This window comes from Littorina saxatilis, linkage group LG1 (assembly GCF_037325665.1).
Source record: "Littorina saxatilis isolate snail1 linkage group LG1, US_GU_Lsax_2.0, whole genome shotgun sequence".
NCBI lineage: Eukaryota > Metazoa > Mollusca > Gastropoda > Littorinimorpha > Littorinidae > Littorina > Littorina saxatilis.
Window position 1 is genome coordinate 24,950,166 of NC_090245.1, and position 14,404 is coordinate 24,964,569.

A 14,404-nucleotide genomic window follows, 5' to 3' on the forward strand; every position below is an offset into this window, starting at 1 on the left:
ACACACACACATACACCACGACCATCGTCTCGATTCCCCCTCTATGTTAAATCATTTAGTCAAAACTTGACTAAAAGTAAATGTAAAAACAAGTCGCGTAAGGCGAAATTACTACATTTAGTCAAGTAGCTGTGGAACTCACAGAATGAAATTGAACGTAGTCCGCCGCTAGTGCAAAAGGAAGTGAAAGTGACGAACCTGTTTGGCGCGGTAGCGGTTGCGCTGTGCTTCATAGCACGCTTTACTGTACCTCTCTTCGTTATATTTAGTCAAGTTTTGACTAAATATTTTAACATCGAGGGGGAATCGAAACGAGGGTCGTGGTGTATGTGTGTCTGTGCGTGTGTGTGTGTGTGTGTGTGTGTGTAGAGCGATTCAGACTAAACTACTGGACCGATCTTTATGAAATTTGACATGAGAGTTCCTGGGTATGAAATCCCCGAACGTTTTTTTCATTTTTTTGATAAATGTCTTTGATGACGTCATATCCGGCTTTTCGTGAAAGTTGAGGCGGCACTGTCACGCCCTCATTTTTCAACCAAATTGGTTGAAATTTTGGTCAAGTAATCTTCGACGAAGCCCGGACTTCGGTATTGCATTTCAGCTTGGTGGCTTAAAAATTAATTAATGACTTTGGTCATTAAAAATCTGAAAATTGTAAAAAAAAATAAAAATGTATAAAACGATCCAAATTTACGTTTATCTTATTCTCCATCATTTGCTGATTCCAAAAACATATAAATATGTTATATTTGGATTAAAAACAAGCTCTGAAAATTAAATATATAAAAATTATTATCAAAATTAAATTGTCGAAATCAATTTAAAAACACTTTCATCTTATTCCTTGTCGGTTCCTGATTCCAAAAACATATAGATATGATATGTTTGGATTAAAAACACGCTCAGAAAGTTAAAACAAAGAGAGGTACAGAAACGCGTGCTATCCTTCTTAGCGCAACTACTACCCCGCTCTTCTTGTCAATTTCACTGCCTTTGCCATGAGCGGTGGACTGACGAGTATACGGTCTTGCTGAAAAATGGCATTGCGTTCAGTTTCATTCTGTGAGTTCGACAGCTACTTGACTAAATATTGTATTTTCGCCTTACGCGACTTGTTTTAACTTTCTGAGCGTGTTTTTAATCTAAACATATCATATCTATATGTTTTTGGAATCAGGAACCGACAAGGAATAAGATGAAAGTGTTTTTAAATTGATTTCGAAAATGTAATTTTGATCATAATTTTTATATTTTTAATTTTCAGAGCTTGTTTTTAATCCAAATATAACATATTTATATGTTTTTGGAATCAGAAAATGATGAAAAATAAGATGTACGTAAATTTGGATCGTTTTATAAAAAAAATATTTTTTTGACAATTTTCAGATTTTTTATGACCAAAGTCATTAATTAATTTTTAAGCCACCAAGCTGAAATGCAATACGGAAGTCCGGCCTTCGTCGAAGATTGCTTGGCCAAAATGTCAATCAATTTGATTGAAAAATGAGGGTGTGAGAGTGCCGCCTCAACTTTTACAAAAAGCCGGATATGACGTCATCAAAGACATTTATCCCGAAAATGAACAAAACATCTGGGAATATCATACCCAGGAACTCTCATGAAAAATTTCATAAAGATCGGTCCAGTAGTTTACTCTGAATTGCTCCACACACACACACACACACACACACACACACACACACACACACACACACCACGACCCTCGTCTCGATTCCCCCTCAATGTTAAAACATTTACTCAAAACTTGACTAAATGAAAACATTTAGTCAAAACTTGACTAAATGTAAAAAGAAACCGGAACAAAAGAAAAAAATCAAATGCTTATAAATGCGATTCACCGTTCGTCATATATTACTTTGGAATCCCCTTTTAACCTTCACCGGATCACGCTTTGGACTACACAGTCCAGATGATGTGGGTCGTGTACGACCCATACTTTCTAAAGAAGGATTCAAAGTAAAACGTAGGGGTCGTGCACGACCCACGCCATCCGAATAGGGATACACGTTTTGCCGCCTCTTTGCAGAGTATGGGTCGTACACGACCCACGCCATCCGAATGAGGATAAACAACGTAACATTCCATATGGGTCGTCCACGACCCTCATCATCGGGACTGCGTTGTTCAAATTACGTCATCGTTTATTAATTTTGTTTGTTTTGAAAGATAATTTTTCAAAAGTTGGGCAATGGGAAGGTCGTATGGTGATTGGAGATTACATGAAGTCTCAATTAAAAACTCCAGAGATAAAGACGATTGTGTGAGGCTCTGGGTCGTCCACGAAGCACGGTAAAGGTTAAGAACATAAATCAAATGCCTATGCGATTCACCGTTCGTCATGTATTACAGTGGAATCTCCTTTTAAGAACATAAATCAAATGCCTCTGCGACTGATTCACCATTCGTCATGTATTACAGTGGAATCCCCTTTTAAGAACATAAATCAAATGCCTCTGCGACTGATTCACCATTCGTCATGTATTACAGTGGAATCCCCTTTTAAGAACATAAATCAAATGCCTCTGCGACTGATTCACCATTCGTCATGTATTACAGTGGAATCCCCTTTTAAGTTCGCATAAGCAGTGCTGTTGCCAGCCTAAGAAGACAATAGGTCATTTGGACCTCCCTAAAAAAAACCAATAGGTCCAAATGTCCTGCTTTAAAAAAACAATAGGTCCAAATTGTACCGCCATACCTTTGATACATGTAATGCTAAATAACTTACAGTCCGGAGTTAAATCTATCTTTTTACGCAAAAAAATTGCTTTGATGTCGATTCCTAGTTTTAATTGTTCATAAACTTTGTGAGGAGAAAGAGCTTGACATTCCTGGCCTACCCTTTCCAATACAGTGCCCGGTGTGCGAATGTAGGGATCCTGCCTGATCTTCGCATTACCATGCCGTAGTATATATTGATGAACTTTCCGCTGTTTGTGCCGTTTTCGGTAAATAGGTACACCGGCTGGATCGGGTATTTCCGTAAACGCAGCCTCGAGTGTCAATGACGACAAACACGGACTCGGCACCGATTGCATTTTCACTCGTAGCGAACATGAGTATTTCGATCGGGGTTTGTTTTTCGACTTTGCAACTCCCATTCCATTCATTGCAGACCTTGTCCGCCTTGTACGAATATGTATCGGTCTGTTGACCACCAAAACGTAGAAACTATCGGTCCACCGACCGGACAAGGCTGGGTCCAATGCGTCAAATCAGAAAGAAATGCGTCAGAGACCGAAGACCGAGGCCTGGCAACAACACTGCATAAGCATTTGATTATTTTGTGTTTGTTCCGGTTTCTTTTTTCCTTTTGACTGTGGTTGCATTTATTCTATTTTTGAGTCCCTCAATTTTAAGGCCTTGACTTTCACAGATTTTGTTTTAGGTCTTAAAAGTGGGATTCCACTGCAAATGCTGTTCTATCTTCATAAAAGAATGTTTAAGCGAACGTTCACTTCCTAATAATTGATCCTAATCCGTTCTGTGTCAATCTCTTTAGTTATTCAATCCTAAGGATACACCTAAGGCACAAACTTGCCCCAAACCACATCCCATGTCCCTTCCCCATAGTGACAAGCCTCATGCATACTCAACAGACTCCAACATTTGAAAAGAGGAGAGAGAATTGTTTGCACAAAAATCCTAATAAGCTTCAAAACAATCCGCGATAACCGGCTCAACGTTAAGTTTGTTTTTGTCAGTACAGACGGACACTGCTCAGAACTAAGACTAACTGATTACTCAGTTGAGTCAAAAAGTGAAGAGCACGCACTACATAGCCTACCAAGCTCATTGAGACGGTGAACAAATTATTTTTGGGGGCTTCTCGATTGGATTATAATCATCCCCCTCTTCTTTCTGATGTGTGAGTGTGTGTGTGTGTGTGTGTGTGTGTGAGAGAGAGAGTGTGTGTGAGTGTGTGTGTGTGTGTGTGTGTGTGTGTGTGTGTGTGTGTGTGTGTATGCGCGCGTGCATGCGTAGAAACACTGTCAGATCACAATACTTTCCACGTCAATTACAGGCTAATTAGTTTTAAATCTGCTAGCGACTAATGTTGCCATGCAATAAACCTTACAGCGTAAGCCTATATGTACTCAAACAACTAAACACCAACATGTTTCCCAATTTTTTTTTCGGCAATGCAGCTCAATGCTCTGAATAATTTGTTGCCAATCAAGGAGCAATCAAGCAGGCAAGCGGTCAAGCCAGCCGACCAAAGAGACCTTATTGAAACCCAGGAGCAAGCAAACAAGCAAGCGGGAGAGCAAGCCTTACTTTCCCCTGTGGTCAGCAGCGGAGTCCGCCCAGTCGATCAGCTGGTGCAACGCTTCCTTGGACATCAAGCCTCGCTCAAAGTGACGCCAGTACGTTTTCTGCAACGGGTTTCCAGCTCATTTAGTAGAGTTTAATATGACTTCTGTACGTTTCCACAATTTTTGGGATTTACCATCACAGGTCAATGTTTCTGTTGATTTTTTTTCTCCAGTGGAAAACGGGAAAGTTTAAAGTTATTAATTCTTATCTAAGCGCAACATAGCCCTCAATGCCTCCATGATTCTTTCAAATTCTCAAGTGAGAGTAGACGAGGAACCAAATCGGAAAAAGACGCTTAGCTAAGGAGTTTAAGGCACGGGAGGTACTCCCGAGCAAATTTGGTTTCATTTGACAGACAAATGCATATAGTCTTTAAAACAACTTTTCTTGGTACCCAAAAGTGGCAGCAGCTATACGCAACTTTAAGGCAAAGTAGTCCAGTTTTTTTTTAAGATGCACTTCAGAAAAAAACACTTTGTTGCAAAAATCGGTAATATCAGCTTAACCGCAGGCAGCAGAGTAAATTATTTTTGAGTGAACTATCAAGTAATTGGAAGGTGTTAAACAGCAAGTAAAAAGATTGTTTGCGTGCAACACATAGCGGCATCAGGAGGCCTTGCATTTCAGAAATTGTGTTACGTCACGTCATTTTTATTTTTCTGGATAATGTCAAATCTCATAAAAGACGTTTTGTAAGCCACAATCTAATGAAATACATATCAGAGGGAAGTGCATTCATTTGGGCTTTTAGTTGCAAGTACCTCTGATGAGATAGCTTATAAACACTAAGTGTGAGAGTTCATTTCCGAAGCACACCCCCTAATTTTGTAAGGCAAAGTTATGTCATGAAAGGCTTTTGAGAGGCACTATGACAGGTAAGGGTGGAGCGTAATGGACTTAACATGCACGTTAATACATAGAAAAATGCCTGCTCTAAGCGTTGGTGCAAAATATATAAAGATACCTGTGAAGAAATGTATGCGCGAGACGATAACTGTGTGCTGAGTCTCATTTAGTGAAACAACGCCTTTAATGGCTTTTCCTTACACTTTCAGGCAGTGCTGATTTTCAAAAGAGTTGCATTTGAACCTCCAAAATGCCCGTCAATATAAAGTAAGAAGATAGAATGTAACTGTGATTGACAATATGCGCCATATTTATTGAACATTCACTGAAAAAATCGGGTGCATACCGTTTTTGGCGGTTTTACGTTTCACTGAAGAAAAAACGGAATTTAGTGTGTTATACAAAACTATCTAGTGAACACGATTTACATAGAATAAAGAAGTACAATGTATGCCATGTAGTTACTGAATGTAGGTTGCGCTTGCGGAATATTGTTTGAATATTGCACCTGCAATGATGACGTCACACGTGACGTCAAAGCTACAGGTAAGCGAGGTGTACAGTATAGAATGAGCACTGTATACTAGTCGGCTCTCAGCCCGATTTTAATGCACAGTCGGTACTCCCGAGCAAATTTGGTATCATTTGAAAGATAATGCCTGTAGAATCTCACCCAACCTTTCTAGGAACCCAAAAGTGGCAGCAGCTATACGCACTCTTGAGGCAAAGTAGCTCTATTGTGAAAAGTATACTGCAGAAAAAAGCACTTTGGTGCGAAAAATTGCCATATCCACGCATCAGAGTGAGTATATCAGAGTGAATTATTAGGTAACTGGAAGGTGTAACACGGCAAGTAAAAAGCTTGTTTGACTGAAGCACATAAGAGTGTCATCAGGCCTTGCATTTCGGAAGTTGTGTTACGTCATGCCGTGTTTGCTTTTCTGGATAATGTCAATTCTCCCTGAGGACGTTTCATTAGACACAACCTGATTAAATACCAGTCAGAGGAAAATGTAATCATCTGGCTTCTTGTAGCAAGTAACTTTTTGGAGATACCTCTTAAACACATAATTAGAGAGTTAATTACAGAAGTACACCCCCGAATTTTGAAAGTCCAAATTCTGCCCGGAAAGTCTTTTGCTCTCATTATGACGTGTTGGAACACAATTTGATGGACTTGATATGTATGCTATAACATAGACAAATGCCTGGTCGACTAGTAGGTTCAATATTGAAAAAGATACATGTAAAAACATTATTGTGAGAGACAGTTTTGTTTGTTATTAGCTTTTCTTACACAAATTACGCCTTTGATTGCCGCTATGTGTTGCACGCAAACAATCTTTTTACTTGCTGTTTAACACCTTCCAATTACTTGATAGTTCACTCAAAAATATTTACTCTGCTGCCTGCGGTTAAGCTGATATTACCGATTTTTGCAACAAAGTGTTTTTTTCTGAAGTGCATTTAAAAAAACCACTGGGCTACTTTGCCTTAAAATTGCGTATAGCTGCTGCCACTTTAGGGTACCAAGAAAAGTTGTTTCAAACACTATATGCATTAGTCTGTCAAATGAAACCAAATTTGCTCGGGAGTACCTCCCGTGCCTTAGAATCGGCCTCAGAGCCATGTTTATTACTCGTCTAGAGAGAGAGAGAGAGAGAGAGAGAGAGAGAGAGAAAGAGAGAGAGAGAGAGAGAGAGAGAGAGAGAGAGAGAGAGAGAGAGAGAGAGAGAGAGAGAGAGAGAGAGAGAGAGAGAGAGAGAGAGAGAGAGTTTTATAAGAAGACAACAATACAGACGACTCATCCTTAGCGACATTACCAACAGCTCTCTGTCTGTCTGCCCGTCTATCTATCCATCCAATCATCCATCCATCCACTCATCCAGCCATCCGTCCACTCATCCAGCCATTCGTCTGCCCAAAGCAACAAGGAGCACACCTTCTGTGCCTTGAGCAACAGGTAAATGGCTTCAAGCTTGTCCTCTCTCGCCTCGTCCTTCTGGTCCTCAGACATTTCACTGATATCTGCGGCCGGTGTCACCGAGTTGCGGGTCATCTTCTTGAAGATCTTCTGCCGTTAACAGACACGGGATCGTGAGGTCTCCATTCTTACTGACATCGGAATGAGCTTATGTATATGTTGAAACATTTTGCATTTGTTTTTTTTCTTTTCTTTTTTCATGTACCCCCAGGGGGTTTCTTGAATAAATCCTTTGCCTTGCCTTGCCTTGCCTTGCACTAATATTAGTGAGACAAGCTGTGATTTATACTTTTTGTGATGCTTAATATTTTGACCAAAAACAAGAAAAGCAAATGCTTATAAATACGACTCACCTTTTGTGATACGTAATGGATTTTGTGAATCAAAAACAAATAAAGTGTTGGCTGTTCCACCTTCATAAAATAATGTTCAAGACAACGGAAATGTCTCACTTACTGACCCACACTTGACAAATGCGACCTGCAGCAATCCATTTAGTTATCCAATCCAAAGAATATCCCACAGAAACAAACTGACCCCCCCCCCCCCCTCCCCTAGTCTAGCTGATGGGAAAATTCTCGAGACACTAAGTTGTGACCTCGAATCAAACGATGATATCATAGCTTGGTAAGGTCACTGACTTATTTTTTTGATAGCTCAGTGGATATTTTCAGTCAGAAAAATCATCTCCCGCAAACACTGTCATGTAGTGACCTTGAAATTTGAAGAAAACGAGCCCCGCTGTTGTCCTGTCTGAAGAATATAAAAACCTCTCAATGTGTAAAATTTAGAGGCTCTAGCTTGAACATCTGAGAAAACCTGAACATTATTATTATTTGTGTGTGTGTGTGTGTGTGTGTGTGTGTGTGTGTGTGTGTGTGTGTGTGTGTGTGTGTGTGTGTGTGTGTGTGTGTGTGTGTGTGCGTGTGTGTGTAAGTGTGTAGGTGTGTGTGTTTATGTGTGTGTGTATGGGCCGGCAGTATGGACGGCCTTACACTGCTCACTATTAAGGCTCTCCTGATTGCTCAGGTAAGTAAAAGGCACAAAACCCTTCAGCTATTCTCACATATACTTTCGAGGCAACCCTGTAAATAGGGCTGTGATTGTGTGTTTGCTCGTAAAAATAAGTCTTGATCTAAGGACTATGTCTGGTCAGGAATAAAAGCTGGTACTTGTGTATGACTGTGTACGTTAGTGTTAGTTAGAGTTTTTTGGAGAATGAAACAAGTCGCGTGAAGCGATATAAAAACATTTAGTCAAGATCAACACCACTAACCAATCATCGCGCAGACTACATTCAGTCTCGGCTAACCATACCGAAGTCCGAGACGGGTCACGCTCGCCGCCGCGAAGCACGCGTCGGTCGTACTTACTAAACCTATTTTCTTTCATTCTGAGCACATTTTTAGAGTAAACATGACATATCTATATATTTTTGTATTCAGAAGAAAATGAGGAATAAAATGCAATTATTTTGTAATCTGTTTCTAAATATTCGATTTTAATGACAACTTTAAAGAGCAAACTAATTTACATTTTTTTTTAAGCTACCAAGCTGAAATGCAATCCCATAGTCCGGACTTTGTCGAAGATTGCTTAAACAAACTTTCAATCCATTTGGTTGAAAAATGAGGGTGTGGCAGTGCCGCCTCAACTTTAAAAAAAAGCCGGATATGACGTCATCAAAGACATCTATCAAAAAAATATGAGCCTGCTGCAATCATCCTTTGTTGAGGATAAAAGTCGCTTGTTCATTTCAATGCGAGTAGTTCTCTCAGGTGCCAGGAGACTGGTTCCGCATAGCTCTCACTTAACTTGCTCTATTGCACATGCCGTATGCATTTTGTTTCTCAGAATTTGAACTTTACAGAAAATCGTAGCCTAGATTTATGCATGCTAAGCCTAAAGGACTAGTGCCATAAACTTCTCTTTAGCCTTTGGAAAAGAGATGATTAACTTTTATAAGTGTGGCAAAATATTGACGTATAAGTAGAGGTTACATGCCGAGTCTCAGTGATTATTAAAAATAATGGTCGAAGTTAGCGGATCATGAAAAATGCGAGCTTTAGCGAGCTTTTTCATGACCGCGAACTGAGACCATTATTTTTGATAATCACTGAGACGAGGTGTGTAACATCTTTATTCCTCCTTTCTTCAGTTATTCAAAGAAAAGAGGAGTTTTTGTGCGAAAGTTTGATCGAATTTCATTCACTCAACCAGTCAACCTGCGCAAGGCGATCGATCAATGCGCGGTTGTATAGTTCCGTGCAAATCATTCCATTCTGTTAACACTTCTTGTCAGTTTCCCTGTTTTGTACTAAAATCAAGTAAACAGATATGTTTTTATTCTGCTGTGGCGGTAAAGGCAGATATTGTGTGTTCTGTTCATGTTTTGGTATCGCTTAGGATAATGTTCTTTCGTCAAATGGGACTAGCAGACGAACTTTTGCACCCGTGTTCCAACGCTAAAAATTGTATGAAGTTCAGTTTTCTGGGGAAAATAGTGTATGAAACCGCTTTATGTTCTTTAAATTGATGAGATGTGTGCATTTGGTTGCGTGTGATCTGTTTATAAAATGAAATATTGTCGAAAACTGACCGTCGGATTGCAATCTTTTGTCGAAGAAACGGAGTGAAAAGAAATTGGAAAGGGGAACTACTCTTGTCGGTAGACAAAGTATGAGAGTTACTTGCCTTGGGAATTTGCTTGTGTTGAACGTTTGTGCACAGCAGATCTAGATTCAGAAAACAACCGAACTCATGGATTTTATATGGAGATTCATGTGTTCAAGCCTGTAGTTGTTAATTTAAATGCGGTATGTTTGTATTGTTTGCTCCAGACTTCGTACATTAGAGCGTTCGGAACTGTTTAGTCGCAAAACTAGTTCCGACACAGAACAGCTGCTCAACCCATTGCGCTATCGAGGATTCAGGCTGTTGCTGGCTCCTTATTTGTTTGGTTGCTGGGTGTTTATCGAAAAATAACTAGCTCTACAAGTTTACAGAGGTAAAGAAGCAGAGGGGGAAATAATAGGTAATCAACGGAGTGTGTGTATGATTGGGTGAAGGTTACATTTCTAAGACCAAGAGAGTATGAAAACAAGCTCTTCCTGTTCATAATCAGAACTGTTAAGTCCTTGTCGCTATCAATCTCCCTTGCTGTTGTTATTGTTCATTTTGTCCACTTACTTATTAAAAAGGATTGCTTATGTTAACTCACTTGCTTAAAATATGTGTGGAATATCCCCAGAATCAAACTTCAAATCCGAAAAGCTTTCTGGGAATACTACTATAATCGACGTCCGCATCAGCCACAATTTACTCTTTTGGATTTGCAGAACCAAAGGTAAGAAAAAGGAAAAAGAAAAAAATAAGAGATCAGAAGTTAATGACTACAAGCCCCGCATACCGACACACTCAGATGCCGCTGTGAGAAGTTCTGGAACATGTCGTCCACGTGTGTGTCTGCCTCCACGATGTCAAAACCGGCATCAGCCATGAATCTGCACAATTGGCAAGCATTGACTTGACGGTCCCATTTCCGACTTCGCTTTGCGTGAACATCATCCAGTAACAGCTGAATTACATGAAATGATGCTGAATAGAAGACATTTCTAGCACGGAAAGAAGAAGGGCATCTTTTTTTTTTTACTTCGCTCTACAAGTAGGCAAGCACGAGCATCCCTTTCTTGCTGTCTTACCCAATAACATAACATTTACCTCACAAATCAATTTTGTTTAAGGCATTAGTCGAAGTTTTCTGTGTTGAGATCCAAAAATTATGTTTTCTGTAAAAGAAATCACAACAGATGTTTTGTACAACCTGATACAGTCGAGACCGGATGTAAGAAAGTCGTCGGGACCCACTTTCTGTCTTTCATACATCCGGTCTTTACTAAATCCGGTTAACCGGATGTATGAAAATATTGTGGATTGACTTTCATACATCCGGCCACGCGTCTGTTACTTGATAAAAGTAGGGTTTTTTCATATCATTTTTGTATTTATTTGTTTTTTTATGTTTAAATATTTTGATACATATCCTTGTTAGAAGAAAAGGGTTGTGAATAACAAGTGGAAAAGTACATGTACTTACATACACTGACACAGTCAGGACAACCGATAGAAAGAGCAACTGTTTGTGCACGGAACTGTTCTGCTTTGCATAAGGCCGTGCAAAGCAGAACAGTTCCTTACACAAACAGTTGCAACAACAACAACATAAAAAAAACACTGAGTCACACCCACGACCAATGCCCCTGGTTCTAATTGTACAAAACAATGCCTTCCTGGGCTATTATGGCTCTTCAGTCATGACAAATTAAAACAGGCTAAAATGACTGAATAGACAAACAAAACAGATTATTAATGGAGTTAAACATAAAATCAGTTTAATGGATAAAATCAACAACAACAACAACAAGAACATAAAAACAACAACATAAAATACAACAAAATAAAATACAACAACATAAAAAAACAAGTCGCGTAAGGCGAAAATACAACATTTAGTCAAGTAGCTGTCGAACTCACAGAATGAAACTGAACGCAATGCAACGCAGCAAGACCGTATACTCGTAACATCGTTAGTCCACCGCTCACGGCAAAGGCAGTGAAATTGACAAGAAGAGCGGGGGAGTAGTTGCGCTGAGAAGGATAGCACGCTCTTCTGTACCTCTCTTCGTTTTAACTTTCTGAGCGTGTTTTTAATCCAAACATATTATATCTATAAGTTTTTGGAATCAGGAGCCGACAAGGAATAAGATGAAAGTGTTTTTAAATTGATTTCGAAAATTTAATTTTGATAATAATTTTTATATATTTAATTTTCAGAGCTTGTTTTTAATCCAAATATAACATATTTATATGTTTTTGGAATCAGCAAATGATGGAGAATAAGATGAACGTAAATTTGGATCGTTTTATAAAATAAAATATTTTTTTTACAATTTTCAGATTTTTAATGACCAAAGTCATTAATTAATTTTTAAGCCACCAAGCTGAAATGCAATACCGAAGTCCGGGCTTCGTCGAAGATTACTTGACCAAAATTTCAACCAATTTGGTTGAAAAATGAGGGCGTGACAGTGCCGCCTCAACTTTCACGAAAAGCCGGATATGACGTCATCAAAGACATTTATCAAAAAAATGGAAAAAAAATGGGGATTTCATACCCAGGAACTCTCATGTCAAATTTCATAAAGATCGGTCCAGTAGTTTAGTCTGAATCGCTCTACACATACACACAGACAGACAGACACACACACACACACACACACACGCACGCACATACACCACGACCCTCGTCTCGATTCCCCCCTCTACGTTAAAACATTCAGTCAAAACTTGACTAAATGTAAAAACATAAAAAGATAACAACTGATTCACATCCATGACCAATGTCTCTGGTTATAAATGTAACAAAAATGCCTTCTGGGCTTTTATGGGTCTTCGTGACGAATTTGTAACAGGTTAAAAACAAGTCGCGTAAAGGCAAAAATACAACATTTAGTCAAGTAGCTGTCGAACTCACAGAATGAAACTGAACGCAATGTAATTTTTCAGCAAGACCGTATGTACTCGTAGCATCGTCAGTCCACCGCTCATGCTCATGGCAAAGGCAGTGAAATTGACAAGAAGAGCGGTTTAGTAGTTGCGCTAAGAAGGATAGCACGCTTTTCTGTACCTCTCTTCGTTTTAACTTTCTGAGCGTGTTTTTAATCCAAACATATCATATCTATATGTTTTTGGAATCAGGAACCGACAAGGAATAAGATGAAAGTGTTTTTAAATTGATTTCGAAAATTTAATTTTGATAATAATGTTTATATTTTTAATTTTCAGAGCTTGTTTTTAATCCAAATATAACATATTTATATGTTTTTGGAATCAGAAAATGATGGAGAATAAGATAAACGTAAATTTGGATCGTTTTATAATTTTTTTTTTTTTGTTTGTTTACAATTTTCAGATTTTTAATGACCAAAGTCATTAATTAATTTTTAAGCCACCACGCTGAAATTCAATACCGAAGTCCGGGCTTTGTCGAAGACTACTTGACCAAAATTTCAACCAATTTGGTTGAAAAATGAGAGCGTGACTGTGCCGCCTCAACTTTCACGAAAAGCCGGATATGACGTCATCAAAGACATTAAATTTTATCGAAAAAAAGAAAAAAACGTTCGGGGATATCAATCCCAGGAACTCTCATGTAAAATTTAATAAAGATCGGTCCAGTAGTTTGGTCTGAATCGCTCTACACGCACGCACGAACGCACACACACACATACACACACACACACACACACACACACATACACCACGACCCTCGTTTCGATTCCCCCTCTATGTTAAAAAATGTAGTCAAAACTTGACTAAATGTAAAAATGATTAAATGGAGAAACAAATTAAACAAAACAACTCGTTGACAGCTATAGAATCTGGATAAAAAATCAGTTGGTGGGGAAGTTTTCAGGGCATCCTCATTTACTGATTTAGACTACCTTTGTGGACACCACCTGCTCAAAATGGCCACAGAGATTTCGGAGGTAAATGTTCTCCTCGGACCTGTCTACCCCATTTATCGGGAAAAGGGGTGAAGGGAAATTACTCTTACCACACTTTGGTGACTTGGGTCTACTTTCGTTTTCTTACAACCGGTCTTGCAACAACGCATTTGTGCTGCTCGGGACCAGAGATTTGCTTTCATACAACCGGACTTTTATACATCCGATTTTCATACAACCGGAAAATTCTAAGTAATAACAAAGAGTAGCTTCTGCCGGGACCCTGCCTACCCCTTTCATACATCCAGACTTTCATACATCCGGTGTTTCATACATCCGGTCTATACTGTAAATATGTATGTTGTGTTCGTTGTACTTCGGACGCAGATAATCTGGCCGACATTCGCTTCGTTTCTCCTGTATCCTTTGAAAACATTGTAACACATAATTAATATTTATTGTAAATATTTTCAGACTTAAAGGCACACTCCTTCCCGTGTAAACAGTTCAGCTCAACGTCTCAGATGTGGCGAGGCTTTTACACTTGGTCACGTGGGTGCTCCCTGCGCACAGTTGGAATTTTGGGATTAATTATTTATGTGAAGGAAATAATTCATCAAAAACTGTCAACGCAACACACTAAGCAGTCAGGGTGGTGATGTTTGGTATGTGAACAAGTGGGGGTGGGGTCAGTGGGGGAGGGGGGTGGGGGTGGTGGTCTTATCCC

General features: G+C 39.2%; 1 protein-coding gene across 1 annotated transcript in view; it reads right to left on the minus strand.

The window, feature by feature from the left end:
- Positions 1–14,404, minus strand: part of LOC138965319 (sperm-specific sodium:proton exchanger-like) — a gene marked incomplete in the record, with an annotated part of 38,786 nt that overhangs the window by 19,325 nt on the left and 5,057 nt on the right. Inside the window, 3 exon segments of the mRNA XM_070337453.1 lie at positions 4,303–4,400; positions 7,130–7,261; positions 10,581–10,674. Coding sequence (XP_070193554.1) covers positions 4,303–4,400; positions 7,130–7,261; positions 10,581–10,674 — 324 coding nt within the window.